The sequence below is a fragment of the Ranitomeya imitator genome, chromosome 10, assembly GCF_032444005.1.
Source record: "Ranitomeya imitator isolate aRanImi1 chromosome 10, aRanImi1.pri, whole genome shotgun sequence".
Taxonomy (NCBI): domain Eukaryota; kingdom Metazoa; phylum Chordata; class Amphibia; order Anura; family Dendrobatidae; genus Ranitomeya; species Ranitomeya imitator.
Window position 1 is genome coordinate 72,273,414 of NC_091291.1, and position 27,988 is coordinate 72,301,401.

At 47.5% G+C, this 27,988-nt stretch overlaps 2 protein-coding genes across 4 annotated transcripts in view; one reads left to right on the forward strand and one right to left on the reverse strand.

Annotated features, from left to right (window-relative positions):
- Positions 1-858: 858 nt before the first annotated feature.
- Positions 859-24,840, reverse strand: ARCN1 (archain 1). Its single transcript, XM_069742762.1, has 10 exons — positions 24,714-24,840; positions 17,344-17,607; positions 11,785-11,964; positions 10,945-11,156; positions 10,686-10,850; positions 10,419-10,584; positions 7,556-7,703; positions 4,944-5,052; positions 2,326-2,530; positions 859-1,526 (listed from the first exon to the last, which is right to left on the reverse strand). The coding sequence occupies exons 1-10, from the start codon at positions 24,714-24,716 to the stop codon at positions 1,437-1,439; spliced, it is 1,542 nt and encodes a 513-aa protein (XP_069598863.1). The 5' UTR covers positions 24,717-24,840; the 3' UTR covers positions 859-1,436.
- A 2-nt stretch (positions 24,841-24,842) lies between these two features.
- The window catches only part of IFT46 (intraflagellar transport 46), a 104,388-nt gene continuing 101,242 nt past the window's right edge, over positions 24,843-27,988 (forward strand). Inside the window, exon 1 of one of the 3 annotated variants that reach the window (XM_069742767.1) lies at positions 24,843-24,988. In XM_069742767.1, coding sequence (XP_069598868.1) covers positions 24,889-24,988 — 100 coding nt within the window. In that variant the 5' untranslated portion in view covers positions 24,843-24,888. The remainder of the gene's footprint in view (positions 24,989-27,988) is intronic. The other 2 variants (XM_069742768.1, XM_069742765.1) reach the window with 2 other exon arrangements.

Below are 27,988 nucleotides of genomic sequence, written 5' to 3' on the forward strand. Positions count from 1 at the left end.
GAGAAAAAAATCCGAAACGCCAGAATTACGTTTTTTTGGTCGCCGCAACATTGCATTAAAATGCAATAACGGGCAATCAAAAGAACGTATCTGCACCGAAATGGTATCATTAAAAACGTCAGCTCGGCACGCAAAAAGTAAGCTGTCATCTGACCCCAGATCACGAAAAATGGAGACGCTTCAGGTATCGGAAAATGGCACTTTTTTATTTTTTTTAGCAAAGTTGTGAATTTTTTTTCACCACTTGGATAAATAATAACCTAGACAAGTTAGGTGTCTATGAACTCGTACTGACCTGGAGAATCATAATGGCACTTTTTTTGCAATTTCACCGCACTTGGAATTTTTTTCCCGTTATCTAGTGAAAGACATGGTAAAACCAATGGTGTCAATCAAAAGTACAACTCGTCCCGCAAAAAATAAGCCCCACATGACCATATTGACGGAAAAATAAAAAAGTTATGGCTCTGGGAAGGAGGGAAGTGAAAAATGAAAACGCAAAAACGAAAAAGGGCCGTGACTTGAAGGGGTTAATAGGCTCCGATCAGTGATAGCAAAAATACAAATATGAGGATTTTGGTATCTAAGCTGCTAATGAAGTTGCTAAAATATTGTGATGAAGAACATCTAAAACCCTGTTACAAAATTTCCTCCCAAATTAATTCCAAAGAGGAATAAAAATGAATAAGTCTCCTGGCCTCACATCGATACTGAAATATAGCAAGATTCAGCATGTGGAACATAGAAAACGAGGCATGTATGGCGGTGTGAAGTGTTGGACAGGTTGCGTCTCAGCCCCCATTTTACACGTAGACCCTAGGAGGCATAGCTTACACACTACACAATAAATCACACTCATTCTCAGCTTTTTTTTCTTTTTTATTGGGTTACAGAACAATATTTCTGCATTATGGAATGTGTATTCTTTATGTAATTATACAGGGTTACAAAAAAACATGTCCCGTCATTCCACTTGCCAGTCTCCTACAAGATTACACATGCCCACATTTTCTATTTGCTCACAAAAAAAATCCTCAGTTTTCCTCCAAAAATAATTGGCTAAATGACAACCAAACCATAAAAATTAGAATATTCCGGAGAATGGAAGGAAACGTGTTGCTAACAGGACAGATATATAAATTATTCTTCTTTGAAATCGAGTTTTCCCTCAATGTCGGGACGTGCACAGAGCACTTCCTGCAGGACAATCTTTTGTACTGTCCCTTCTGCAAGTAGGAAATAAAAATAGTATATGGAACAAAATCTGCTTTTCCTTTCCATGGAAGGAGTGAATAAGATCTGCAGGATAGTACTTATTGGGATTTTCTGTACGCCGCCAGAAAAGCACAAGGCATAGAGAAAACCCCTTTGGTTGCTTCTATTCAGAAATTTTACAGAAAATGATTTCCAGGATAGACCCTTGTTCTTTCTGCTGGTTACAGGATTTCATATTTGTCCACAAGAAACGAAGTCTCGATAGAAAACCTCACAGGGCTGTTGCCATCCACCTGAGTCACTTTGGCCACCTGCAGAAGAGAGAGAAAAATCATCCTCCATGTTTGTAAAGTATGGCACACTGAGTAAGAAATATCCGCTGAAATAAAAACAAGCCCGCTTACTATGCCTAAGGCCAAACTAAAAAAAACAAACTGCGTGAGAGCACCTTATGTAATTACTTCTATCCCACAACCAACACACATCCACCCGTGAGCCCATTTGAACCAGACCCAGCAGATGTCCGAAAAGGATCATGTAACCAATGCACCAATGACTTTACGAGAATTCATTCATGGCGGTCATCAGACATCATCTACTCTTAAGACCCTCCAGTTAGATGTCCATTAGTCAACCCAATGAGCAAGTAACTCTCCAATGTTTGGATCCTTGAAGGTTACCATGTCTACGGCCAGTGTAATGGGCTTTTCCACAAAATACGGTCTGATTGATGGGGTCACCATCATTCCAACTCAACTCCTTTTTCTCCTGACTTTGGATGTAATCGAAAGCAGTGGCACACTGTGCATGAAAGCTGCTGCTCCATCCAGTGCTTAGGGGCCATGGAGGTAGCCAAGAACAGTGCTCAGGTACCTCAGTCTAACAGACATGAAAGGACCAACAGCAATCTCCAAACAGTCATGCCATGTCATGTCCTTCTAGTGGCTCATGGGGGTCCCAGTGCCGGGTATATGCGGTCAGATTCATCACCGACCTCTAGTTATACTTTCTCTGTACATAATTGTCCTTTATTCCATAAAACACACGTTTACTACGCCATAAATAAAATCTGCCCGTCTGAATGGAATACACAGGCGGTAGTATTCCAACCTGTAGGTTGCAGTAGTTCTTCTTGGATACAAAGGACACTGTGACAGGGAAGAAATCATTGGGATGTCCAGCAATGCTAAACTCCAGGCTTCCACTCTTGTTTTTGGAGTCAATAACAGGCAGAGTCCACTCAAGTGTATTCCTCCGACCGTCGTGGTGGTAGTCTCCATCGATGTCTCCAATCACTGGAGCTCCGACTCCGGCCCTGTGATATGGAGGTAGTAGAGTTAGAAATGTGTCATCCCGAAGACTAATCTACTGTCAGATGATTTACAGCTCTTAAACTTGTCAAGGAAAAAATATAGATACTGGGAGTTGATGCGACTTACTCAGTGATGCTTAATGGGCGACAGCTACAGATCTAACACACAGAGGACACATGAATTGTGACTTATATAACCTACCCTTCCATGGGTAAAAGGGAACACCTTAAAGTCCTTTTACACTGAACAATTATAGTGAGTGTTAAGGTACCGTCACATTTACCGACGCTGCAGCAATCTAGACAACGATCCCGATCGCTGCAGCGTCGCTGTGTGGTCGCTGGAGAGCTGTCACACAGACAGCTCTCCAGCGACCAACTATGCAAAGTCCCCTGGTAACCAGGGTAAACATTGGGTTACTAAGCGCAGGTCCGCGCTTAGTAACCCGATGTTTACCCTGGTTACCAGCGTAAACGTAAAAAACCCCAAACACTACATACTTACATTCCGGTGTCTGTCCCCGGCGTTCTGCTTCTCTGCACTGACTGAGTGCCGGCCGGCCGTAAAGCAGAGCGGTGACGTCACCGCTGTGCTCTGCTTTCCGGCTGGCGCTCACAGTCAGTGCAGAGAAGCACAGCGCCGGGGACAGACACCGGAATGTAAGTATGTAGTGTTTGTTTTACGTTTACGCTGGTAACCAGGGTAAACATCGGGTTACTAAGCGCGGCCCTGCGCTTAGTAACCCAATGTTTACCCTGGTTACCAGTGAAGACATCGCTGAATCGGCGTCACATACGCCGATTCAGCGATGTCTGCGGGAGTCCAGCGATGAAATAAAGTTCTGGACTTTCTGCTCCGACCAACGATGGCACAGCAGGATCCTGATCGCTGCTGCCTGTCAAACTCAACGATATCGCTATCCAGGACGCTGCAACGTCACAGATCGCTAGCGATATCATTCAGTGTGAAGGTACCTTTACTAGGGACACAGGCTGACGATCACCCGATGATCCTTTGTCATGTGAAGAGATCTTTTGTACTACGCAAAAGGTAATCCTTACAGTGCACATCCGAAGCCGGCCTGTGCCAACAGTAATACGAGACCGGGCAAACATGAACTTTAATTCATGTTAATAAATTGCAGTACATTTTAAGAAAGTGCTCATCCGTAAGTAAGCCAATAGTTAAAAAATCCCTCCCATGAAGATTTTTTTTTCTAAACCTGTGGATATGTGCTTGTAGTATAGTGCGTATGTGTTCATATACTCACCTACAGCCATATTTTTCAGTACCCAGCGCCGCTCTTCTGAGTAACGTCATCGCTCTGCACACTCTCGGGGTCACACTGATCTGTGAGCCAGAAGTGGCTTTTACAATGCAAGTCCATTACATTATGAGGCACCATAGAATTACATTGTAAAGAGAATTCTGGCTCATACCTATAGAGTGATCCGGAGAGTCTGGAGAGGAGCAGAAAGTCACTGGATCCCGGAGGAGGTAGCGGTAGGCGAGCATGCTAACACTGCATTACAATACATGACCATACAGATCTATGTAATAAAATAAATCTTCATGGGAGGGCTGCTACTTTCATTTTAAGATCAGAACATCAACTACACAAAGGTAAATGTTTCTTAGTGAGATTACTAAATAAGAATTAATGAGGGTAGCCGCTATTTTTTTTTATCGATTGCCTATTATTCTTTTGATAGGTCACTGATATCAGATCAGTGGGAAGTGGCACCCGGTACCCGCTGATCAGCTGTTACTGGCGGAGGCCAGGAGTTTCCAGATGCTGTCTGAACACAACAGCTTTGTCAAACCTATCCACAGATCCATGACTAATTCCTGCTGATAACACCTGATCGGGAAGCGGTAGGGGGATGGGTGTCACTAAAAAAAATGTGGGAGCTGCTGTGTTACAGAAGCATCTGAGAACTTTCGACCTCCGATGTCAACAGCTGGTCGGCAATCAGATGTCGATGGCCAATCCCAAGGTTAGGCCAGCAATAAAGTAATGGCCATCCTCCAAGTAACTTGTTGATCAGTTTCTCATGGTAGTACTTACTAAGCTTTGGGGATTTTCGTTATGCCGCCTTTCATAGGCTGCGAGTCCTCTCTATACTCACTAGTAAGAGTGAAAGAAGGACATGCCTGCTCTCAGCACATATCTACTCCACAACTTGGGAATTATCCAGAAAAGATGGGATCTGCAGACATCCCACAAAATCTCCACTCTGCCACAAGCATTTAGCCTCACTACCCACTAATACTTCAGGGAAAGGAAAGGTGTATATTCACCTTTCTGCCTTGACATATTAAAGCACAAAGAAGATACAACAAAAAAGTCCAATCTGTAGAATAGGAAAAAAATGAAACCACAAGACACAATCCATCCTTAGGACTATTACTTACGGCAATGGGATAGTAATAACCACATCGTTCAGCTCCAGCTTATCTTCCTGTAGCTCGTACTCAATATTTACATCACAGCCATTTCCACTTTCTGACGGCCAACAATTAACTAGAAAGAGAGAAAAGAGCTGTGGGCGATCAATAGAACAGGACTCGTTCATCCCTGAGATTCGGATATTAGAATTGAGCATGTGGTGTTTAGCCTGCGCCCACAAAGCGGGAAGCAGGGAGATCTCCGATGGGTAAAGCAGGGAGCCATGTGAGCGCTGCAAGGGATCGGAGGACTGTCTGCACTGACTGTGAGATGTTCAGAAGAGAAATGGCTGAAGGAATGATGTACTGGGCTGTGAGGGGTCGGAGGACTGACTGCACTGACCGGGAGATGTTCAGAGGAGAAATGGCTGAAGGAATGATGTACTGGGCTGTGAGGGATCGGAGGACTGACTGCACTGACCGGGAGATGTTCAGAGGAGAAATGGCTGAAGGAATGATGTACTGGGCTGTGAGGGATCGGAGGACTGTCTGCACTGACTGGGAGATGTTCAGAGGAGAAATGGCTGAAGGAATGATGCACTGGGCTGTGAGGGGTCGGAGGACTGACTGCACTGACCGGGAGATGTTCAGAGGAGAAATGGCTGAAGGAATGATGTACTGGGCTGTGAGGGGTCGGAGGACTGTCTGCACTGACCGGGAGATGTTCAGAGGAGAAATGGCTGAAGGAATGATGTACTGGGCTGTGAGGGATCGGAGGACTGTCTGCACTGACTGTGAGATGTTCAGAAGAGAAATGGCTGAAGGAATGATGTACTGGGCTGTGAGGGATCGGAGGACTGTCTGCACTCACTGGGAAATGTTCAGAGGAGAAATGGCTGAAGGAATGATGTACTGGGCTGTGAGGGGTTGGAGGACTGTCTGCACTGACTGTGAGATGTTCAGAGGAGAAATGGCTGAAGGAATGATGTACTGGGCTGTGAGGGATCGGAGGACTGTCTGCACTGATTGGGAGATGTTCAGAGGAGAAATGGCTGAAGGAATGATGTACTGGGCTGTGAGGGATCGGAGGACTGTCTGCACTGATTGGGAGATGTTCAGAGGAGAAATGGCTGAAGGAATGATGTACTGGGCTGTGCTGGGGGGATTGCTTATGTAACAGCCAGAGCACAGCATCTTCTGGCTGCACTCATTGCTTACAAAGCTGCAGAAAAAAGCCAAGTGGAGGGTTCAGGCGCCCCACAGGGAATGAATGGGGCAGTGAGCAGACATCCACACTGCTGCTCCATTCTATCAGGATTAAAGCTGTGCTATTCTGCCAATAATAGCGGATTACAGCAGTCACACTCCACAAGTACAGGCGCTCAGTGCACCCCTGGAAGGGACAATCATTTAAGTGCATGTTCCCACCTATCGTTTCTCCCTATATCTTCACCCCTCTATTTTGACTGACAGCTGTAGCTTTATAGAGCCAGAAAAAGGCAAAGATAGATGGAAAAGAAGGTGGGAAGGTGCCTTTAAATGATCGGTGCTTCACGGTGCGACCAAGCGCCTTTGCATGGCTTGAACAGTCATTCTGTGCTGCCACAGTCCCTTTAATGCTGTTGACAGACACTGACTGCAGTATTTAAACCAAGCAATCCAACCCAGTAGTCTGTTCTAGGAACTCATCATCCCCCGAAACATGAGCTTGGTTTACTTTGCCTGCTGAAAGCCCCCATTGCCATCATACTGGTACACCTGTGAAGGAAACGGACTTACAATAAACTGCAAGATGTTAATATTACAGTGTATAGAATATGTGATCACACAATCAAAGGATCAAGTTCCCTATGGGGAGAAGAAAAATTAAAAAAATTCACCATCCATTTACTCAAAAAAAAATATGTGTCTGATATTGTTATGCCCACAAAAGTCTGAACTATGAAAGTTTCAAATTGTTTAACTTGTATAGTAAACATTGTAATGGGAAAAAAAAAAAATCAAAACTACAAAATTACTGTTTGGTCACCACACCTACAACACAAAATGCACAAAAAAAGCCATAAAATATAAGATGTACCTCAAAAAGGTATCATTAATATCAACAGCATGAACTGCAAAAAATAAAATAAAACCCTCATAGAGATTCATCAAATAAACAAAAGTTATGGATCTTAAACTGCTGATTAAAAATAATTTTATTTTATTTTTACTATTTTGGTGCCTTAAGAAAAATTAACAAAATCCCCTATATATGTTTGGCATCACTGTAATCCTACTGACTTGGAGAATCATTATCCCAGGTAATTTTTACTGCCCCCTAAAAATGAAGCCCAAAACACAAAAGGTGGAAATTTAGTTTTTTGTCTCCACCATTCTGCTTCACTTGGGATGTACCGTATGTACCAATTGTTCTGTACAGTATAAGGTAAAGCAAACGATGTATTTAAAAACTACAACGTGTTCTGAAAAATACAAGCCGCTCAGTCTACGTCGATGGAAAAAAAAAAAAAAAAAAAATCTGAACCATTTCAATAGAAGTAAATAATGAAAACAAAACTTATTTGGCTGCGTCCTCATACAAGAACATAATCCCTGCTGCCTTGTAGACGCCTCGCGTGTAACATTAATAGACTCACTGGTCAGAGGTATCAAGGCCTCATCTGTTGTCTGAAGTCGCCATTTTAAGACACCAACGTCGCTATTAAGGGGAAAAGACTTCTCTGGATTTTTCAATCCAATCAAGGAGTCAGATGTGAAAAGTTTTTTGTCCACATTTGGATGAGTCTGCAGAAAAAGAGAAAACTGTTACACACAGACCGAAGTGGTGAGCAGCACGCACACGGAGCCGTAAAGAAGGCCATCAGGAAACACCATTTCAATAGATAGCGAATTAGCAAAACACAAATCAGGGGTTAGACTTACCTTAATTTCCACAAGGAGCCTAAAGCTTACATTAAACAATTGCTAATAAAGAAGGGGGCCTGGCTGCTTCTAAAGAAAAATTATACAAGGGGGGCCTAGCTGCTTCTAAAGGGTAATTACACAAAGGGGCCTGGCTGCTTCTAAAGGGTAATTATACAAGGGGGGGCCTAGGTGCTTCTAAAGGGTAATTATACAAGGGGGGGGGGGGGGTTAGGTGCTTCTAAAAAATAATTATACAAGGGGGGGCCTAGGTGCTTTTAAAGGGCAATTATACAAGGGGCCTAGCTGCTTCTAAAGGGTAATTATACAAGGGGGGGGGGGGCCTGGCTGCTTCTAAAGAAAAATTATACAAGGGGGGCCTAGCTGCTTCTTAAGGGTAATTATATAAGGGGGGGGCTAGCTGCTTCTAAAGGGTAATTATATAAGGGGGGGGGGGGCCTAGCTGCTTCTTAAGGATAATTATATAAGGGGGGGGGGGGGTCTAGCTGCTTCTAAAGGGTAATTATACAAGGGGGGGCCTAGGTGCTTCTAAAGGGTAATTATACAAGGGGCCTAGCTGCTTCTAAAGGGTAATTATACAAGGGGGGGGCCTAGGTGCTTCTAAGGGTATGTGCACACGTCAGGATTTCTTGCAGAAATTTCCTGAAGAAAACCGGAAATTTTCTGCAAGAAATCCGCATTTTTTTTTGCGTTTTTTTCCGCTTTTTTTTTTTTTTTTAGCATTTTGCAAGCGAAATTAGCTTGCAGAATGCTAAAGTTTTCCAAGCGATCTGTAGCATCACTTGGAAAACTGACTGACAGGTTGGTCACAATTGTCAAACAGTGTTTGACAAGTGTGACCAAGTTTTCACTATAGATGCTGCCTATGCAGCATCAATAGTCAAAGATAGAATGTTTAAAAATAATTAAAAAAATAAAAAAAAATGGTTATACTCACCTGCAGACAGCCGATCTCCTCAGCAGCGTCCGTTCCTATAGATGGTTTGTGTGTGCAGGACCTTCGATGACGTCGCGGTCACATGAGCGGTCACGCAACCAATCACAAGACGGCGACGTCATCGCAGGTCCTTCACACACCATCTATAGGAACGGAAGCGGCAGCATGCACCGCTGAGAGGCGGGAAGAATCCGGGGGCCATCGAAGGTGAGTATATCACTATTTTTTATTTTAAATTCTTTTTTTTTTTTTTTTTATACAATTATAGCTTTTTTTTGCGTTTTTATAGCAAAAAAAAACGCGAAAAATACTGAACGTGTGCACATGGCCTAAAGGGTAATTATACAAGGGGGGGCCCTAGTTGCTTCTAAAGGGTAATTATACAAGGGGGGCCTAGGTACTTCTAAAGGATGATTATACAAAGAGGGGCCTAGGTGCTTCTAAAGGGCAATTATACAAGGGGGCCTAGCTGCTTCTAAAGGGTAATTCTACCAGGTGGGCACACCTGCTTCTAAAGGTTGTTATACACGGGGCATAGATGTTTCTGAAGGGTAATTTTCTTTTTACCAGCCTCTATGTCCCCTTGTATAATCTACAAAAGGAAGACTCAGCTGCCAGTAAGGATTAATCCAAGTTTCCTGCTATATACTTTACACAAGACAAGTTTCTAGCATCCTCCTCCTTGTGCTGCTCCATAAGAGTTTTCACTGCCTCTTTACAAATACATTCAGTATGAAGAAAAGAAGTGAAATAGCAGCACAGAATTCCCCTCCGTTTTCATGCTTCAATATAAACTTATCACTCTCACCCACAAATAAGAAGGCGGTTGTTAGAAAATCATCCTTCCTAGAAATATGTAATGGTGGACACTCTCCCCTGTCCTCCATCACAATATAGGAGCTACAGTGTTAATACGACATAAGCAAATTTGGGAAGGTCTCACCCAGTTCAGAAGGTGGTATGCATCATGACGGCAATCTCTTCAGCGACATGGTTGCATTTGCCCCACAGCCCTCCACTCCCATGATGAGCATTAAGACACGCGTCGGGAGCACGGGGGATCCATCACTGCATATTTTCAGGGGTGTTGAAACTGTAGCATGATGCATACCACGTTCTGAACTGGGTGCGACCTTTCAAAATTTGCTTTTGTCGCATTAAGGCCCCTTTCACACTTCACTTTTTTGCTGTCAGTCACAATCCGTTGGCTCCATGGATCTGTCGCAGATTGTGAAAAACTAATGCGATGGATTCACTTTTTCGATGGATCCAACTAGCGAAATTGGCTAATTGGATTGGAGCATGCTCAGTAAAAAAAAAAAAACTACTATATTAAAGTGTGATTGAATTTTATACTAGTAGGATTTGTACTGTGTTTTTATGATACCTGAAGGATATATACTGTATCCGAAACCTGTTGTATCTCCTCTATTTTAACTTATCAAAAAATATGAATATCATTTTTGCATTCGAGTCCTGGGAAGTGCTGCCATTCATGGGCTGGATGGGTTTTTCTTGAGGGTAATACATTGGTATGTGATTATAGATTTTTTTTTTTTTTTTTTTAAATATCTCAGCCAAGCATACTGCAAAAAGACCAGGATTTTTAGGATTATGCCGCGGCTCTCCTGGCATCTCACCTGCAGCTGTACCCCTTTCTTGTCTTCATTATCGACATGCACACGGATCCTTCCAACCTTATCATCCGACACTCTAAGCATAATGAGACCATGGACTTCCATATTTTGCAGACCACCGTCCCTGCTGCAGGTTAAGGATATTTTCTCTTCAATCTTCAAATGAACGCTGAATAAAGAGAGATCCTTATTACTCAGAATTCATAGTATTTAGGAAGCAATCCCGGAAAATTACTGGTGAAACAGGTAAAGGGCCCACTCCTTACTGACCTCTCAACATTGACAGGGGGAGGCAGGACCTTTGCCACTTCAGATGGTCTCTTGCCAGCAGCTGGGGTAACAATTGTCTCTCCTTCAGACTTCAGCTTGTCCACAAAGTTATCCACTTCTTTTCCCTTGGCTCCAAGTTTTAGGGCTTTATTAGAACCTGAAGGCCTGAAACAAAGTTTCAAAGGAACTTAGGAAAAAAAAAAAAAAAAAAAGAAGAAGAGCACTGAAAAGAAATGTGATCGCCAAGAGCCACGGTTACCTGGTTGGCATAGGAGCAGACTTTGTCTTCTCCGGCTCCATGATGTTTTCTGTGATCAATGCTGCAGCATTACTAGACATCGAGGAACTGCCAGAACTCCCGAAACCTCCGAACCCTGGCGCTTTCTTGCCCTGGCGCTCGGCATCTCTCCTAGCCTGCTGCAGCTCCTTTGCTTTGCGCCTCATCTCTGCCTTTGCCTCTCGTTCCTGGGTCTGCAGAAAGAAAAAAAATATAATAATGAAAGTCTTATTCCCACACAATGCTCAGATACATTTATCTTCATGATGCTGCAAAAGAAATAACTTATGTTTTGTAGCATTTGGTGCCATGTTTCATATGAAGCCGCTTTGTTTTTGACGCTTCCTGGTATTTGATTTGACAAAACGTTATTGATACTCGAGTGCAGAATACACGTCTTTAGTGCGTTTCTGTATGGGCTTTTTTACCTGAGGATTTTCCACATCTAGTGCAATTATATGGGAAAATCTGCACATGAAACTCAGTGTAACCATAAGAGAAACTGACATATTGTGGATATCAAACATGCTCCGCAGCTCAGTGTACACAACGTGGCATTGGACTTATATAAACCCATCCAATTTACTGGAAATGTAAGATGCAGCAGAAATACACAGCGCCAAAACTCAGGGTGTGAACGTAACCTTACTGCTGTCCAATGTAAGTCTATGGGACCAAAGCAGTGCGCCATAGACTAACACTGAGAAAGTGACTTCCACAGAAGAGTCTGGATAAAAGCAGAATAAGTGATAGAAATATGAATCACATATAATAAGACAGTAAGAAACCACCGTAGGGTGTGCAGCCTGTCCTGAGCCTCACCTCTCTGACTGCCCTGAACACCTTCTCCTCATGCGAGTCCATCTCCGTGAATGTTCGGATTTGGGCCAGGTTCACATTTTCCCTGTATCCCAGAGCCACAATCTCATCAAAGGCGAATATAAGATCAAAACAATGGTCGGAGATCTCAGTTTCCTCCAAAGCTCGACAGTATTCAGGAATCTAGGAAAGGAAAAACAGAACAAATGACCCATGCAATGGCTGGATGCTGATGTACATAGAGAACTCCTCTTATCCAACAGTTCTTATAAGGAAATTAATCAGAAAGAGACCTATTCTTTGAGTGATAAGCATTTTATTATGTTTGCTTCCCTTTAAGAAGATCAATATATTTCCAGGGTCAAAGAACCAAACTCCCAGAGCGTCAAAAAAACACGACAAGCAATCGGCTTATAACAAATATGGGAAAAATACAAAATCAAAAAGGTAAAAGCAGAACAAATGGCGGTCCAGCTACTGAGAGAATGGAGCACACGGACAGTAAGCAGCGCAGGCTTGGTCATTCATCACCGTTACTCCGCCAGGAAAACAGCAAATCACAACCTCGCACATCCACCCTCAATAAAAAAAGAAACTGCAGCCACGAGGTGTTCACACCACTGAGGACTGGCATGTGTAACCTGTCCCTGGCAGCAGACAGGCTCCGGATGGGGGCCTAGCGTTGGCTCCTGACCAACTAAAAGATGGAACAGCAGAGGCGGACTTCCATATCAGGGCAGTCTGTCCATTGGACAATGGTGGGAGCAATGCATGCTGGGAAGAGAAAAGGAACTTCCTGAAACTATAGTGCTGGCAGAATGCGGATGAGGAGGAGCAAAGAAAAGAGATGACAAATTGCAGGAGAATTGGGACATTTCCAGGACAAATTAAACTGGTAAGTGTGCCCAAGAAGTGTAACACAAAAAGGTATCGTGTCATGCAAAAATAAGCCTTCACACAGCTTTATTGACACAGCGATGTAACAGCTTACGGCTCTCAAAATATGCCAAAAGAAGAAATTTTTTTTTTTTTCGAGCAGTGTATTGTAAAAAAAAAAAACCCATTACCAAATCAAATCTAAATGTAATATCTTAATCATACTACCCAACAGAGAAAGTCTCTATTTGTGCAGCTCGAGGATAGCGTAGAAAAGGGGCAGACTAATAATAATAATTTTATTTATATAGCGCTTTACAAATTATAGAGGGGACTTGTACAGACAATAGACATTACAGCATAACAGAAATACAGTTCAAAACAGATACCAGGAGGAGTGAGGGCCCTGCTCGCAAGCTTACAAACTATGAGATTCTGGATAATAAATTACATGTACCCAAAAGCGTGCCCGGCTGCCTTTTATTCAGTACATTATATGATAAAAAGGACGTGTTATTCAGAAATGCAACACCTGCAGAAAATAAGCCCTCATATAGCTAGGATTACAAAAACAACAAATGATGGCTCCGGGAACGCAATAATGGGGGAAAAGGATTGGGGCAAGACCAAACAGGAGCGGCCCTTAAGGGGTTAAAGAGAGTTATGCTGGAACCCCTGCACAATTTTAGGTGCAAGAATGACTGCACCCCTGTAAAGGAGCCATCCTTCTACCTCATTAGCACAAGCCTAAAAGGCAAAACAGGTCAGATCCTGCCCCCAGGACCAGGCTCTCACCAATGCACGGTACATCGGTCAGTGTCGGGCACAAAGTTGGGAGGATTCTCATCTCACTTGCCAGCCAAGGGTTTAGTTTTTGGTTTTTACAGCAGCTATTAATCATTTCCCAAACCATTTGAACTGTCACGTGTTACAGAACTGCAATGTATCCATAATAATTGGATGTTATTATGTGAAGGGATGAGAAATCCAATTTATGGAACAAACTAGGGCACGTAATGATTTTTTTCACACAGATTAGGTCAGGTAATAACGTGTTCAATTGCACTGCCCGCTGAATAATATTGTAATATTGTTTTTCCCCACAGACAGCACTGGGGCCTGTCGTGTGCACATGAGCCCTAAGGGTTATTGTAGTAATAACTAGTGATGAGTGAATATACTCGTTACCCGAGATATCCTGAGCATGCTCGGGGGTCCTCCAAGTGTTTTTTAGTGCTCGGAGATCCGCAGCTGAATAAGTTACATCTAGTAGCCAGCCTCAGTACATGTGGGGGTTGCCTGGTTGCAAGGGAATCCCCACATGTACTCAGCCTGGCTAATAGCTGTAAATCATTGGACCTTCATAGAGCGGGTGGGCGGAGGTCCACCGTATCTCCACATGTAGAGTCCCGACAGGACCTGTGTGAGGTCAAGGTCATGTGACCATCACATGGGTGGTAAATACCTGGCCATGACAGTCAGGTGGTGGTGAGTATTGGGAGAGCAGGAATTCCCACATACAAAGCCCTGCAAAAGTATTCAGCCCAACTTTCAACCTTTTCCCACTTATGCTTCAAACAAAAATACCAAATGTAAATTTTTGGTAAAGAATCAACAACAAGTGGAACACAATTGTGAAGTTGAACGAAATTTATTGGTTATTTTATTAAATTATTGTGGAAATTTAAAAACTGAAAAGTGGGGCGTGCAATATTATTCGGCCCCTGAAACATAATACTTTGTTGCGCCACCGTTTGCTGCGATTACAGCTGCAAGTCACTTGGGGTATGTCTCTATCAGTTTTGTAAATCGAGAGACTGAAATTCTTGCCCATTCTTCCTTGGCAAACAGCTCGATCTCAGTGAGGTTTGATGGAGATCGTTTCTGAACAGCAGTTTTCAGCTCTTTGCACAGATTCTCGGTTGGATTGAGGTCTGGACTCTGACTTGGCCATTCTAACACCTGGATACGTTTATTTGTGAACTATTCCATTGTAGATTTTGCTTTATGTTTTGGATCATTGTCTTGTTGGAAGACAAATCTCTGTCCAAGTCTCAGGTCTTTTGCAGACTCGAACAGGTTTTCTTCAAGAATGGTCCTGTATTTGGCTCCATCCATCTTCCCATCAATTTTAACCATCTTCCCTGTCCCTGCTGAGACAAGTAGGTCCAAACCATGATGCTGCCACCACCATGTTTGACAGTGAGGATGGTGTGTTCAGGGTGATGAGCTGTGTTGTCTTTACATCAAACATATCGTTTGGCAAAAAGTTAGATTTTGGTTTCATCTGACCAGGGCACCTTCTTCCACATGTTTGGTGTCTCCCAGGTGGCTTGTTGTAAACTTTAAACAACACTTTTTATGGATATCTTTGAGAAATGGCTTTCTTCTTGCCACTCTTCCATAAAGGCCAGATTTGTGCAGTGTATGACTGATTGTTGTCCTATGGACAGACTCCCACCTCAGCTGTAGATCTCTGCAGTTCATCCAGAGTGATCATGGGCCTCTTGGCTGCATCTCTGATCAGTCTTCTCCTTGTTTGAGATGAAAGTTTAGAGGGACGGCCGGGTCTTGGTAGACTTGCAGTGGCATGGTACTCCTTCCATTTCAATATGATTGCTTGCACAGTGCTCCTTGGGATGTTTAAAGTTTTGGAAATCATTTTGAATCCAAATCCGGCTTTAAACTTCTCCACAACAGTATCATGGACCTGCCTGTTGTGTTCCTTGGTCTTCATGATGCTCTCTGTGCTTCAAACAGAACCCTGAGACTATCGCAGAGCATATACGGAGCATATACGGAGATTTGATTACACACAGGTGGATTATATTTATCATCATTAGGCATTTAGGACAACATTGGATCGTTCAGAAATCCACAGTGAACTTCTGGAATGAGTTTGCTGCACTGAAAGTAAGGCTATGTGCACACGTATTCTTGGGAACTGCAGATTTGTCCGCAGCAGATTTGATAAATCTGCAGGGCAAAAACGCTGCGTTTTTGCTGCAGATTTATTGCGGATTTACGGCGGTTTTCCATAGGGGCAGCTGTAAAACTGCTGCGGAATCCAAACCGCTGCGTTTCCGCGCGGTTTTTTCCGCAGCATGTGCACAGCGTTTTTGGTTTCCCATAGGTTTACATTGAACTGTAAACTCATGGGAAACTGCTGCGGATCCGCAGCAAAATCCACATCGTGTGCACATGGCCTAAAGGGGACGAATAATATTGCACGCCCCACTTTTCAGTTTTTGAATTTCCACAAAAATTTAAAATAACCAATAAATTTCATTCAAACTTCACAATTGTGGTCCACTTGTTGATTCTTCACCAAAAATTTACATTTGGTATCTTTATGTTTGAAGCATGACATGTGGGAAAAGGTTGAAAAGTTTCAGGGGGCCGAATACTTTCGAAAGGCACTGTAGCTCCCTAAAGAGCTAAGGACTGTGCGGGATAACGGCAGGTGAACCCTGAAGGAATGGACTCATATGGACTGTGTTTTGGTGGTTTTACCATTATGCCAGCAAGGCTCTGTTTATTTTGCTGAACCCTGCTATGATCTATGCTATCCACAAGAAACCAGCAGGTGATTCTCTACAAGAACAGTTCCAGTGTCAACCTGAGGAAGCGGGTAAGTGTGTCAAGCCCTCTCACACCAGTCAGAGACCAAAAGTGGGTGACCTGGCCGGTAATGTTCCAACATGTGTATATCAGAGATCTTGCAGGTAATGTGACCGGCAGACTGTGTGGGATCCCCCATTTCTGTAGTAGTGTGTAGGGTGCTGTGAGGTAGTTCAGCCAAACCTCTGACCCCACAGCCCAGGTCACGAAGGACATGTATATAAAGTGCAGCAGATTCATCTCAACTAAAAGCCAAGATTCCTTAGATCAGGAACAGAACAGACATTTATAGGATATTTCATAACTTTCCCAAAGTCTTATGAAAACATTTACCATATATACTATTGTATAAGCCGAGATTTTCAGCACTATTTTGTATGGAGCACCTTATGGGGCCATCATTAACTTTTGTGCAGCATTATATGGGGCATATTCTGTATGGAGCATTATATGGGGCGTATTTTGTATGGGGTGTATTTTCTGTGGAGCATCTTATGGGGCCATCTTTAACCTTTGTGCAGCATTATATGGGGCATAATCTATGGAGCATCTTATGGGGCCACATTAACCTTTGTGCAGCATTATATGGGGCATATTTTTGTATGGAGCATTATATGGGGCCATCATGAACTGTATGGAGCATTATATGGGGCTCCTGATTCAATATGGATATTCAAAAACATTTAACCTACTACGTCTCAATTAATTTTACTTTTATTGTTATCTATTTTTATTTTTGACATTTACCAGTAGCTGCTGCATTTCCCACCCTATGCTTATACTCGAGCCATTACGTTTTCGCAGTTTTTTGTGGCAAAAATTAGGGGGGGGGTCGGCTTATACTCGAGTATATACAGTACATCATGTACTGCATTGTACTACCGCACCCAATGTATTACATATTTTAGGAGTCTGAGTTATTCTATTTTATACCGACTCCAGAACCCTGGTGTAGACAGTATGTGACATGATAAATCCGAGCAGAAGCATTCACTGAACCTGCAGAAAAGCAGTGATGTTACAGCGGTGTGTGCACAGCATCTCCTGCGGCAGAGCCATACATACCACTCTGGAGAAGAGTCTCAGGGTCTCGAGGTCCTCAAGGATGTTGCTGTTCTTGGTGGTGATGAGAACCATGTACAGCTTCTCCATGGGCTGGTATACATAGCGCACACTTTCAGTTTCTACAAAGGTGTGCTGTTTTCCTGTGTTCATTAATTTCGGGAAAGCAGCCAATAGTCCTTCAATGCGAGTGCGGGTCATCTCCACAAACTGCCGCGACACTATGGCCTTACCGGCCTTCGTACAGACCGCAGCAGCTAGCAGCACCTGGAAGAGAGCACGCCATTAGTGAGGCTCCGGACAAGAACGTGCCTAGTGTTATGGGTGACAGTGATCATATCCAGCCACAACGCTGCCAGAAGGGAACAGTCTGCGCATCTAAAAGGGAAGGGCCATCAGAAAATTACCTGTTCACATCAGCTTTTTATGTTAAGTGTATTTGTTTTTACTTTGAGAATGTTATCATATAACTATTTAGAAACAGACATATAGCACTTTCCACACTGACCAGTATAGACTCACACTTCCTGATTCATACACAGGAATTTTCAACAGTCCCATTATCATTACAGACAGGATTATAATGACAAATGCTGATATCACAGGATCCACCATTCACAAAAGGCGGTTACAGCTCACCTCCTCCCCCTCTCTTCACACTGACTTTGCCCAGATTAGAGCATGCCCAGGTTATGCTTCTATACAATTAGGGCCTGATTCATTGTGACTGGTGTCTTGTACTCCTCCCATCAACGTTTTTATCCTCTTACTATATTGCAATCATCATATTATATAGCATTGTGCACTTACAATTGCTCATTTTGCCTTTCTACTCAGATAATTCTTCTCTTTTCACTGCTCTATATAGAAACAGGACGTCTCTTGTCCCTGCAGCTATCATTCCCCTCTTCACCTCCTGACCCAGCTACTCCCTCCTCCCTGCCAGGGAGTTTTGCAGTGACTCATGAGTCATACAGGGAAAATTGACCTACTGTTTCTACGTAGAGCTTAGAAGGATTCAGTTAGTCTGTTTTAAATCTTGTGGTGTCATAGACCTAATGGAAAACAGAAGAATTAACTAGGTAAAAAGGCAAAATGAGCAATTGTAAGTACACAGTGCTATATAATATGACTGCAATATATTAAGAGGACACATTTTGATGGGAGGAGGGCTTCTTTCATAAAGGCAGAGCTAGAGTAGGATGCCTTGAATTTATTTAAAAAATCCCTTTAAATCTTCTTGTGTAGGGAAAAGGACATTGTGGCTGGTGTATTGTGGTTCCTGTACATGTTCTAGGGTTAGGCTGAGGTGTTGCCACCATGTGTCTGGCAGAAATAGTAGAATTTATGCTAGAAATGTAAGTATGGTCCAAGTGTGATAAACACCCCCTACTCGCCTACTGGCACTCCGCTGCCCTACTGGTCGGGTCCTCTGCCAGATTTCGTCTCCTTTTTCAGCAAGTGACTACTGCAGCCAATCATTGGCCACAATGTCAATCCAAGTGTCAACAATGATTGACTGCAGCAATCAAGTACCAACAACATCAGTAGAGGGGACAAATCCTCAGGTGAGTAAGTACTGTTGATTACAGAACACTTTGGCTACACTTAAAATAAAAGGGTAAAAAAAATTGCCAGAAAACCCCTTTAATGTACTGTATAGGGAGGAGCAGGAGGGACAGAACCAAAAAAATAAACTTGCCATTCAATGGCAGCAAATGGTTGAAAATGATGAAGAAATGAAGCAGAAAAAAAGTAGATTACAGATGATTGTTGGGTATGTACAGAAAACAACTAGTTATAAATGGACTCCAAAAGGGGGATGTCCAAGCACATAAAGAGCACTAATCAGTGTTAGTAAGCCAGCCCCCTCCTGCCTCTGCATTAGGAACTGGTGCAGAAGAAGCACTGGGAGCTTTCAGACAGGGTGCCCACCATCTGGAATCGGCAGAGCTTTGGCCGGAGCACATGTCTGCTGCATCCATAGTGCTGCCATTTATTGAACGCAGGTGATTCCGCTGTGATCACTAAACTGTGCGGATTTACCAGGTCCAATACATTCTATTGGTGACATTTCTCTTGTGGTCTGGAGAGACGCGCTGCATGTCCGTCTCCGCGGGTGATCCGGAGGCATAGTGGGCATGAGATTCCTTGAAATCCCCTCCACTATGCTGTAACATCTGGATGCGACGGGTTGGATGCTGCATAGGTACGCAGCGTCCGACCTGCAGCGTTTACTGATGCACATTAGAACTGGCAGGAGCACCAATGAGAACACATCATGTATCCAAGGAGGATTTTCTGTCCAGACCAAAATAAAGAGAGTGTATTGCAAATTGTAGTACGGTGTAGTGGACGGGAGGTTATGAACCGCTCTCTGCATACTGTGGAAATTCAGCAGAACTTCCAATATACTACGCTGTATAGGAGAGAGTCTGTGGGTCTGGTGGATGTGAGCACACAGGGCCTATTGACTTTAGCACATGGTGCAGCCACTCACCGAGCAAAGACAGACTGCCAAGGTCCTAGCACCCTGGTGTCCTATGTGATGGGACCGGTGACCATAGACCCCAGCCACTCCAGTACACAAATGAAAAACTCATTAGAATGACTGCAAAATTATTTCTGGTCCCTGCGATTGTCACAGGCTGTGGGAGCGCTACAGTCACAGGGGACACACACAATCAATAAGCGTCTGAAGAGCAGTCGTCTGCTCAGCGACCATTACACATTGGTCTTCCCCACTGCTCAATGACACCAGGCGGAGGACAAACTATTCTCCAGGAGCAATCGTCCTACCGAGGTCAGACAAGACCATTGTTCATTCACAGACTTGCCCTGGATGAAAGTGTTGTTGGGGAGAAATCCGCCACTTATCATACAGCAGCATGTATTATCGAGTGATCGGCTGATGGACAGTAGGACGAGTGACCCAGAAAACCACAGATCCCATGTGGACCCAATACTACTCAGTAGGGCAGTGCCGATGAGCGATTCTTTTTCACATAGTGAATCCGCGCATTAGAAAAAAAAATTGCAGCATGCACACGCTTCTGAATGTGGTACGAGACTTGGATATTCCAGTCTATGGGTGCGCAAAAAAGAAAGATGCATCCCGTACAGAGCCTCCACACAGCATCCAAGCTTATGGATACATTGCAATGCCTTAGGGTAGGTGCAGACGATCACTGAACGCTGCGGGCTGGACGTTGTGTACTTGTGCAGTGTCCAGATTTTGGTTTTTTTTTCTACAAACCACATGTCCACTATACGTTCAGAGACCCCTACGGATCACCCGTGGAGACGGACATGCAGCGCATCTCTCCAGACTGCAGCATGTCTAGTTTAAATGTCACCCAATGTATTGGACAGTTCAGTGATCACAGTGGAATCACCTGCGCTCAGTAGTCGGCAGCAGCGCACATACACTGTGTCCACAGCGCAGCCGGTTCCTGATCGGGGCACATATCCTTAGGGTACCGTCACACTGAGACAACGCTGCAGCGATACGACAACGATGCCGATCGCTGTTTCGTCGCTGGAGACCTGTCACACAGACAGCTCTCCAGCGACCAACGATCCCGAAGTCCCCTGGTAACCAGGGTAAACATTGGGTTACTAAGCGCAGGGCCGCGCTTAGTAACCCAATGTTTACCCTGGTTACCAGCGTAAACGTAAAAAAACAAAAAAACAAACACTACATACTTACCTTCCGCTGTCTGTCCCCGGCGCTCTGCCTTCCTCTGCACTGCTAGCGCCGGTCAGCCGTAAAGCAGAGCGGTGACGTCACCGCTGTGCTCTGCTTTCCGGCTGGCCGGCGCTCACAGCCAGTGCAGAGAAGCACAGCGCCGGAGGACAGACACGGAAGGTAAGTATGTAGTGTTTGGGTTTTTTTTACGTTTACGCTGGTAACCAGGGTAAACATCGGGTTACTAAGCGCGGCCCTGCGTGTGTGACGCCGATTCAGCGATGTCAGCGGGAGATCCAGCGACGAAATAAAGTTTCAAACGATCTGCTACGACGTACGATTCTCAGCGGGGTCCCTGATCGCAGTAGCGTGTCAGACACAGCGAGATCATAAGGATATCGCTGGAACATCACGGATCGTGCCGTCCTAGCGATCAAAGTGCCACTGTGTGACGGTACCCTTACTGTAGGAAAGTATGTGGCCTCATACATTGTTAATAATGGCTGCCATAAAAGCAGATGCTGTACACATGACAAATGGGAAACAGTCGCCCCAGTTTCCTGGATGATTGGTTTGTACAGCCCGCAGTTCTTCATCTATCAACCAAAGTCTGCCAATGTGCACGGCGGCCATTACACTACGGAAGTCACCGCACAGCCTGTGCCACAGTCATCTCACCCAGCAACAGACACTGGGACACAAGAGTCAAAATGCACCCAATGATTGCAACACTGCAGCCAGTCAGGTCCCATTGTCAGAGGAGGATAGGGGCCAGACTGTCGGGCAACTGCGGGCGGCCGGCTCCCCCAGTCAGGCAACTGCGGGCGGCCGGCTCCCCCAGTCAGGCAACTGCGGGCGGCCGGCTCCCCCAGTCAGGCAACTGCGGGCGGCCGGCTCCCCCAGTCAGGCAACTGCGGGCGGCCGGCTCCCCCAGTCAGGCAACTGCGGGCGGCCGGCTCCCCCAGTCAGGCAACTGCGGGCGGCCGGCTCCCCCAGTCAGGCAACTGCGGGCGGCCGGCTCCCCCAGTCAGGCAACTGCGGGCGGCCGGCTCCCCCAGTCAGGCAACTGCGGGCGGCCGGCTCCCCCAGTCAGGCAACTGCGGGCGGCCGGCTCCCCCAGTCAGGCAACTGCGGGCGGCCGGCTCCCCCAGTCAGGCAACTGCGGGCGACCGGCTCCCCCAGTCAGGCAACTGCGGGCGACCGGCTCCCCCAGTCAGGCAACTGCGGGCGACCGGCTCCCCCAGTCAGGCAACTGCGGGCGACCGGCTCCCCCAGTCAGGCAACTGCGGGCGACCGGCTCCCCCAGTCAGGCAACTGCGGGCGACCGGCTCCCCCAGTCAGGCAACTGCGGGCGACCGGCTCCCCCAGTCAGGCAACTGCGGGCGACCGGCTCCCCCAGTCAGGCAACTGCGGGCGACCGGCTCCCCCAGTCAGGCAACTGCGGGCGACCGGCTCCCCCAGTCAGGCAACTGCGGGCGACCGGCTCCCCCAGTCAGGCAACTGCGGGCGACCGGCTCCCCCAGTCAGGCAACTGCGGGCGACCGGCTCCCCCAGTCAGGCAACTGCGGGCGACCGGCTCCCCCAGTCAGGCAACTGCGGGCGACCGGCTCCCCCAGTCAGGCAACTGCGGGCCGCCGGCTCCCCCGCCAGACAACTGCGGGCAACCCGCTCCCCCAGTCAGGCAACTGCGGGCCGCCGGCTCCCCCAGTCAGGCAACTGCGGGCGACCGGCTCCCCCAGTCAGGCAACTGCGGGCGACCGGCTCCCCCAGTCAGGCAACTGCGGGCGACCGGCTCCCCCAGTCAGGCAACTGCGGGCGACCGGCTCCCCCAGTCAGGCAACTGCGGGCGACCGGCTCCCCCAGTCAGGCAACTGCGGGCGACCGGCTCCCCCAGTCAGGCAACTGCGGGCGACCGGCTCCCCCAGTCAGGCAACTGCGGGCGACCGGCTCCCCCAGTCAGGCAACTGCGGGCGACCGGCTCCCCCAGTCAGGCAACTGCGGGCGACCGGCTCCCCCAGTCAGGCAACTGCGGGCGACCGGCTCCCCCAGTCAGGCAACTGCGGGCGACCGGCTCCCCCAGTCAGGCAACTGCGGGCGACCGGCTCCCCCAGTCAGGCAACTGCGGGCAACCCGCTCCCCCAGTCAGGCAACTATGGGCGACCAGCTCCCCCAGTCAGGTAACTACGGACGACCAGCTCCCCCGCCAGACAACTGCGGGCAACCAGCTCCCCCAGTCAGGTAACTACGGACGACCAGCCAGTCAGGTTGTGGTGGGCGATTGCAGACCCCGGGCTGGTCGCCCATAGTTACCTGACGGGGAGCTCGGCCCAGGGTTTTGTTGGCCTTTCTCCGGTGACAGTATGTAGTGACATTACAGCCTGACACTGACAGTCGCACCGCACGGTGTCTCGGCTGCAGCCGCCATCAGGGCAGGTCGGGACACCGCCATACAGGACAATGGACGTCCCAGGCCCACACCTGTGGGTCATAGTGAGGCCATGTACGGAGGCAGTGACCCCCGCTCCTCCGGCAGTGACTCCCGCTCCTCAGGCAGTGACCCCCGCTCCTCCGGCAGTGACCCCCGCTCCTCCGGCAGTGACCCCCGCTCCTCCGGCAGCGACACCCGCTCCTCAGGCAGCGACCCCCGCTCCTCCGGCAGGGACCCCCGCTCCTCCGGCAGTGACTCCCGCTCCTCCGGCAGCGACCCCCGCTCCTCCGGCAGGGACTCCCGCTCCTCCGGCAGTGACTCCCGCTCCTCAGGCAGTGACCCCCGCTCCTCCGGCAGTGACCCCCGCTCCTCCGGCAGTGACCCCCGCTCCTCCGGCAGTGACTCCCGCTCCTCCGGCAGCGACCCCCGCTCCTCCGGCAGGGACCCCCGCTCCTCCGGCAGCGACTCCCGCTCCTCCGGCAGCGACCCCCGCTCCTCCGGCAGGGACCCCCGCTCCTCAGGCAGCGACCCCCGCTCCTCCGGCAGCGACCCCCGCTCCTCCGGCAGCGACCCCCGCTCCTCCGGCAGCGACCCCCGCTCCTCAGGCAGCGACCCCCGCTCCTCCGGCAGCGACCCCCGCTCCTCCGGCAGCGACCCCCGCTCCTCCGGCAGCGACCCCCGCTCCTCCGGCAGCGACCCCCGCTCCTCCGGCAGCGACCCCCGCTCCTCCGGCAGCGACCCCCGCTCCTCCGGCAGTGACTCCCGCTCCTCCGGCAGTGACCCCCGCTCCTCCGGCAGTGACCCCCGCTCCTCCGGCAGTGACCCCCGCTCCTCCGGCAGTGACCCCCGCTCCCCCGGCAGGGACTCCCGCTCCTCAGGCAGCGACCCCCGCTCCTCCGGCAGCGACCCCCGCTCCTCCGGCAGCGACCCCCGCTCCTCAGGCAGCGACCCCCGCTCCTCCGGCAGCGACCCCCGCTCCTCCGGCAGTGACTCCCGCTCCTCCGGCAGTGACCCCCGCTCCTCCGGCAGTGACCCCCGCTCCTCCGGCAGTGACCCCCGCTCCTCCGGCAGTGACTCCCGCTCCTCCGGCCGCTACCCGGTCTCACCAGCACACTGAGGTGTGAGCCAAGTGTCGCACGTACCAGGAGATCCCGGAGCGGCCGCTTCCCAGCCCCACGTACACAGGGGGCAGCTCTCCCGTCCGCCGCTCTCCGGCCCTGTCCCCGGTGCCCTCACCCGCCCGCCTCCACCGCTCACCATGTTTGCGGGAGATAATGCCGGGTACTGGGCCTGTCTGCTGATCGGCCTCCGTCGGTCACCGCACAATATGGCAGCACCGGAGCCACGTCTTCAACAGGAAGCTGCGTGAGATCCGGGAGGAGGCAGACGGCGGGCACTTCCGAGGGAGGAGGCGGCCGCTGACATCTTTGTCATGGGATCTGCCCTTCCTGCTGCCAGTAAGCTGATGTGTCCCTGCGGGAGGAGCGGAGACCGGGCACAGTCCGTACACGGCGGCAGAACGGAGGAAGAACGTAAGACACAGGCTAGGACGAAGCTGAAGTTGGTTTCTTATTCGTCAGTTTCTTATTCGGCAATTTTTTCTTTTCTGTTTTTTATAGGGTTAACAACTAAAAATAATCATCACAATAATAACATACAATGCAGCGAGGAGCCCTAATGTGAATACGCTTAAAAACAGCTAAAAAAATAATAAAACTGGCACAAAAATGGGCATCAAAGTGGGCACCAAAGAGCGCTGAAGAACGGGTTACATGACTTTGGGCCACTGATCTCACACTGCAAACATATAGAACAGGGCGCTCCAAATCAAAACCAGTTATTTCCAGCCTGGCCCAAATGGGTTCTGGGCACCAGAACTGGCATCAAAGTGGGCAGACAGTCAATTATTGCCATTTTAATAAGTAACTGATGTTTTTAAGGGGTTAAATGCCTTTGGGCCACTGATCTGACACGTAAACTACACAGATATTGATGCCCTGCATCAAACCCAGGTCCCATCTGCCTGGCCCAAATGGGTTCTGGGCACCAGAACTGGCATCAAAGTGGCAAACAGCCCATTTTCTCAGATTTGAATAAGTAACTGATGTTTTTAAGGGGTTAAATGCCTTTGGGCCACTGATCTGACACTGAATATACACAAACAGTGATGCCCTGCATCAATCCCAGGTCCCTTCAGCCTGGCCCAAATGGGTTCTGGGCACCAGAACTGGCATCAAAGTGGGCAAACAGCCCATTTTCACAGATTTGAATAAGTGATATTTTTAAGGGGTTAAATGCCTTTGGGCCACTGATACGACACTTAAAATTCACAGACAGTGATGCTATGCATCAAACCCAGGTCCTTCCAGCACAACATCACTATCTGTATTTTAAGTGTCGTATCAGTGGCCCAAAGGCATTTAACCCCTTAAAAACATCAGTTACTTATTCAAATCTGTGAAAATGGTCTGTTTGCCCACTTTGATGCCAGTTCTGGTGCCCAGAATCCATTTGGGCCAGGCTGAAGGGACCTGGGTTTGATGCAGGGCATCACTTTCTGTGTATTTCAAGTGTCAGATCAGTGGCCCAAAGGCATTTAACCCCTTGAAAACATCAGTTACTTATTCAAATCTGTGAAAATGGGCTGTTTGCCCACTTTGATGCCAGTTCTGGTGCCCAGAACCCATTTGGGCCAGGTTGACGGGACCTAGGTTTGATGCAGGGCATCACTTTCTATGTATTTTAGGTGTCGTATCAGTGGCCCAAAGGCATTTAACCCCTTAAAAACATCAGTTACTTATTCAAATCTGTGAAAATGGGCTGTTTGCCCACTTTGATGCCAGTTCTGGTGCCCAAAACCCATTTGGACCAGGCTGAATGGACCTGGGTTTGATGCAGGGCATCGCTTTCTGTGTATTTTAGGCTTCAGATCAGTGGCCCAAAGGCATTTAACCCTTTAAAAACATCAGTTACTTATTCAAATCTGTGAAAATGAGCTGTTTGCCCACTTTGATGCCAGTTTTGGTGCCCAGAACCCATTTGGGCCAGGCTGAAGGGACTTTTGTTTGATGCATGGCATCACTATCTGTGTATTTTAAGTGTCGTATCAGTGGCCCAAAGGCATTTAACCCCTTAAAAACATCAGTTACTTATTCAAATCTGTGAAAATGGTCTGTTTGCTGTTATGACCTGGTGGTCAGGACAATAATGGACTTGGTGGTTAAGAGCACACGGAATGACCTGATAGTTACTGATAATAAGAACGAGCTCTGTGACGTGGGAACTCTGCTGACCGCAATCCCTAAACCTATCAAAACACACTAGAAATAGCCGTGGATTGCGCCTAACGCTCCCTATGCAACTCGGCACAGCCTAAGAAACTAGCTAGCCCTGAAGATAGAATAATAAAGCCTACCTTGCCTCAGAGAAATTCCCCAAAGGAAAAGGCAGCCACCCACATATAATGACTGTGAGTAAAGATGAAAATACAAACAGAGAGGAAATAGATTTAGCAAAGTGAGGCCCGACTTACTGAACAGACCGAGGATAGGAAAGGTTACTTTGCGATCAGCACAAAAACCTACAAAAAGACCACGCAGAGGGCGCAAAAAGACCCTCCGCACCGACTCACGGTGCGGAGGCGCTCCCTCTGCGTCCCAGAGCTTCCAGCAAGCAAGACAACAAATTAAATAGCAAGCTGGACAGAAAAATAGCAAACCAAAGAAATACAAGCTGGAACTTAGCTTCTGATGGGAAGACAGGTCACAAGAACGATCCAGGAGTGAACTAGACCAATACTGGAACATTGTCAGGTGGCATGGAGCAAAGATCTAAGTGGAGTTAAATAGAGCAGCAGCTAACGAATTAACCTCGTCACCTGTGAAACTCAGAAACACCCACCAGAGGAAGTCCATGGACAGAACCAGCCGAAGTACCATTCACGACCACAGGAGGGAGCCCGACAACCGAATTCACAACAGTACCCCCCCCCCTTGAGGAGGGGTCACCGAACCCTCACCAGAGCCCCCAGGCCGACCAGGATGAGCCAAATGAAAGGCACGAACCAGATCGGCAGCATGAACATCAGGTACTGGAGTTTCCGTCTCGAAACACGAGAATCCAAAATCTTCTCCACCACATACTCCAACTCCCCCTCAACTAACACCGGGGCAGGAGGATCAACGGATGGAACCACAGGCGCCACATATCTCCACAATAACGACCTATGGAACACATTATGGATGGCAAAAGAAGCAGGAAGGGCCAAACGAAATGACACAGGATTGATAACCTCAGAAATCTTATACGGACCAATGAAACGAGGCTTAAACTTAGGAGAGGAAACCTTCATAAGAACATAACGAGACGACAACCAAACCAAATCCCCAACACGAAGTCGGGGACCCACACAGCGCTGGCGGTTAGCGAAACGTTGAGCCTTCTCCTGGGACAATGTCAAATTGTCCACCACATGAGTCCAAATCTGCTGCAACCTATCCACCACAGTATCTACACCCGGACAGTCTGAAGAC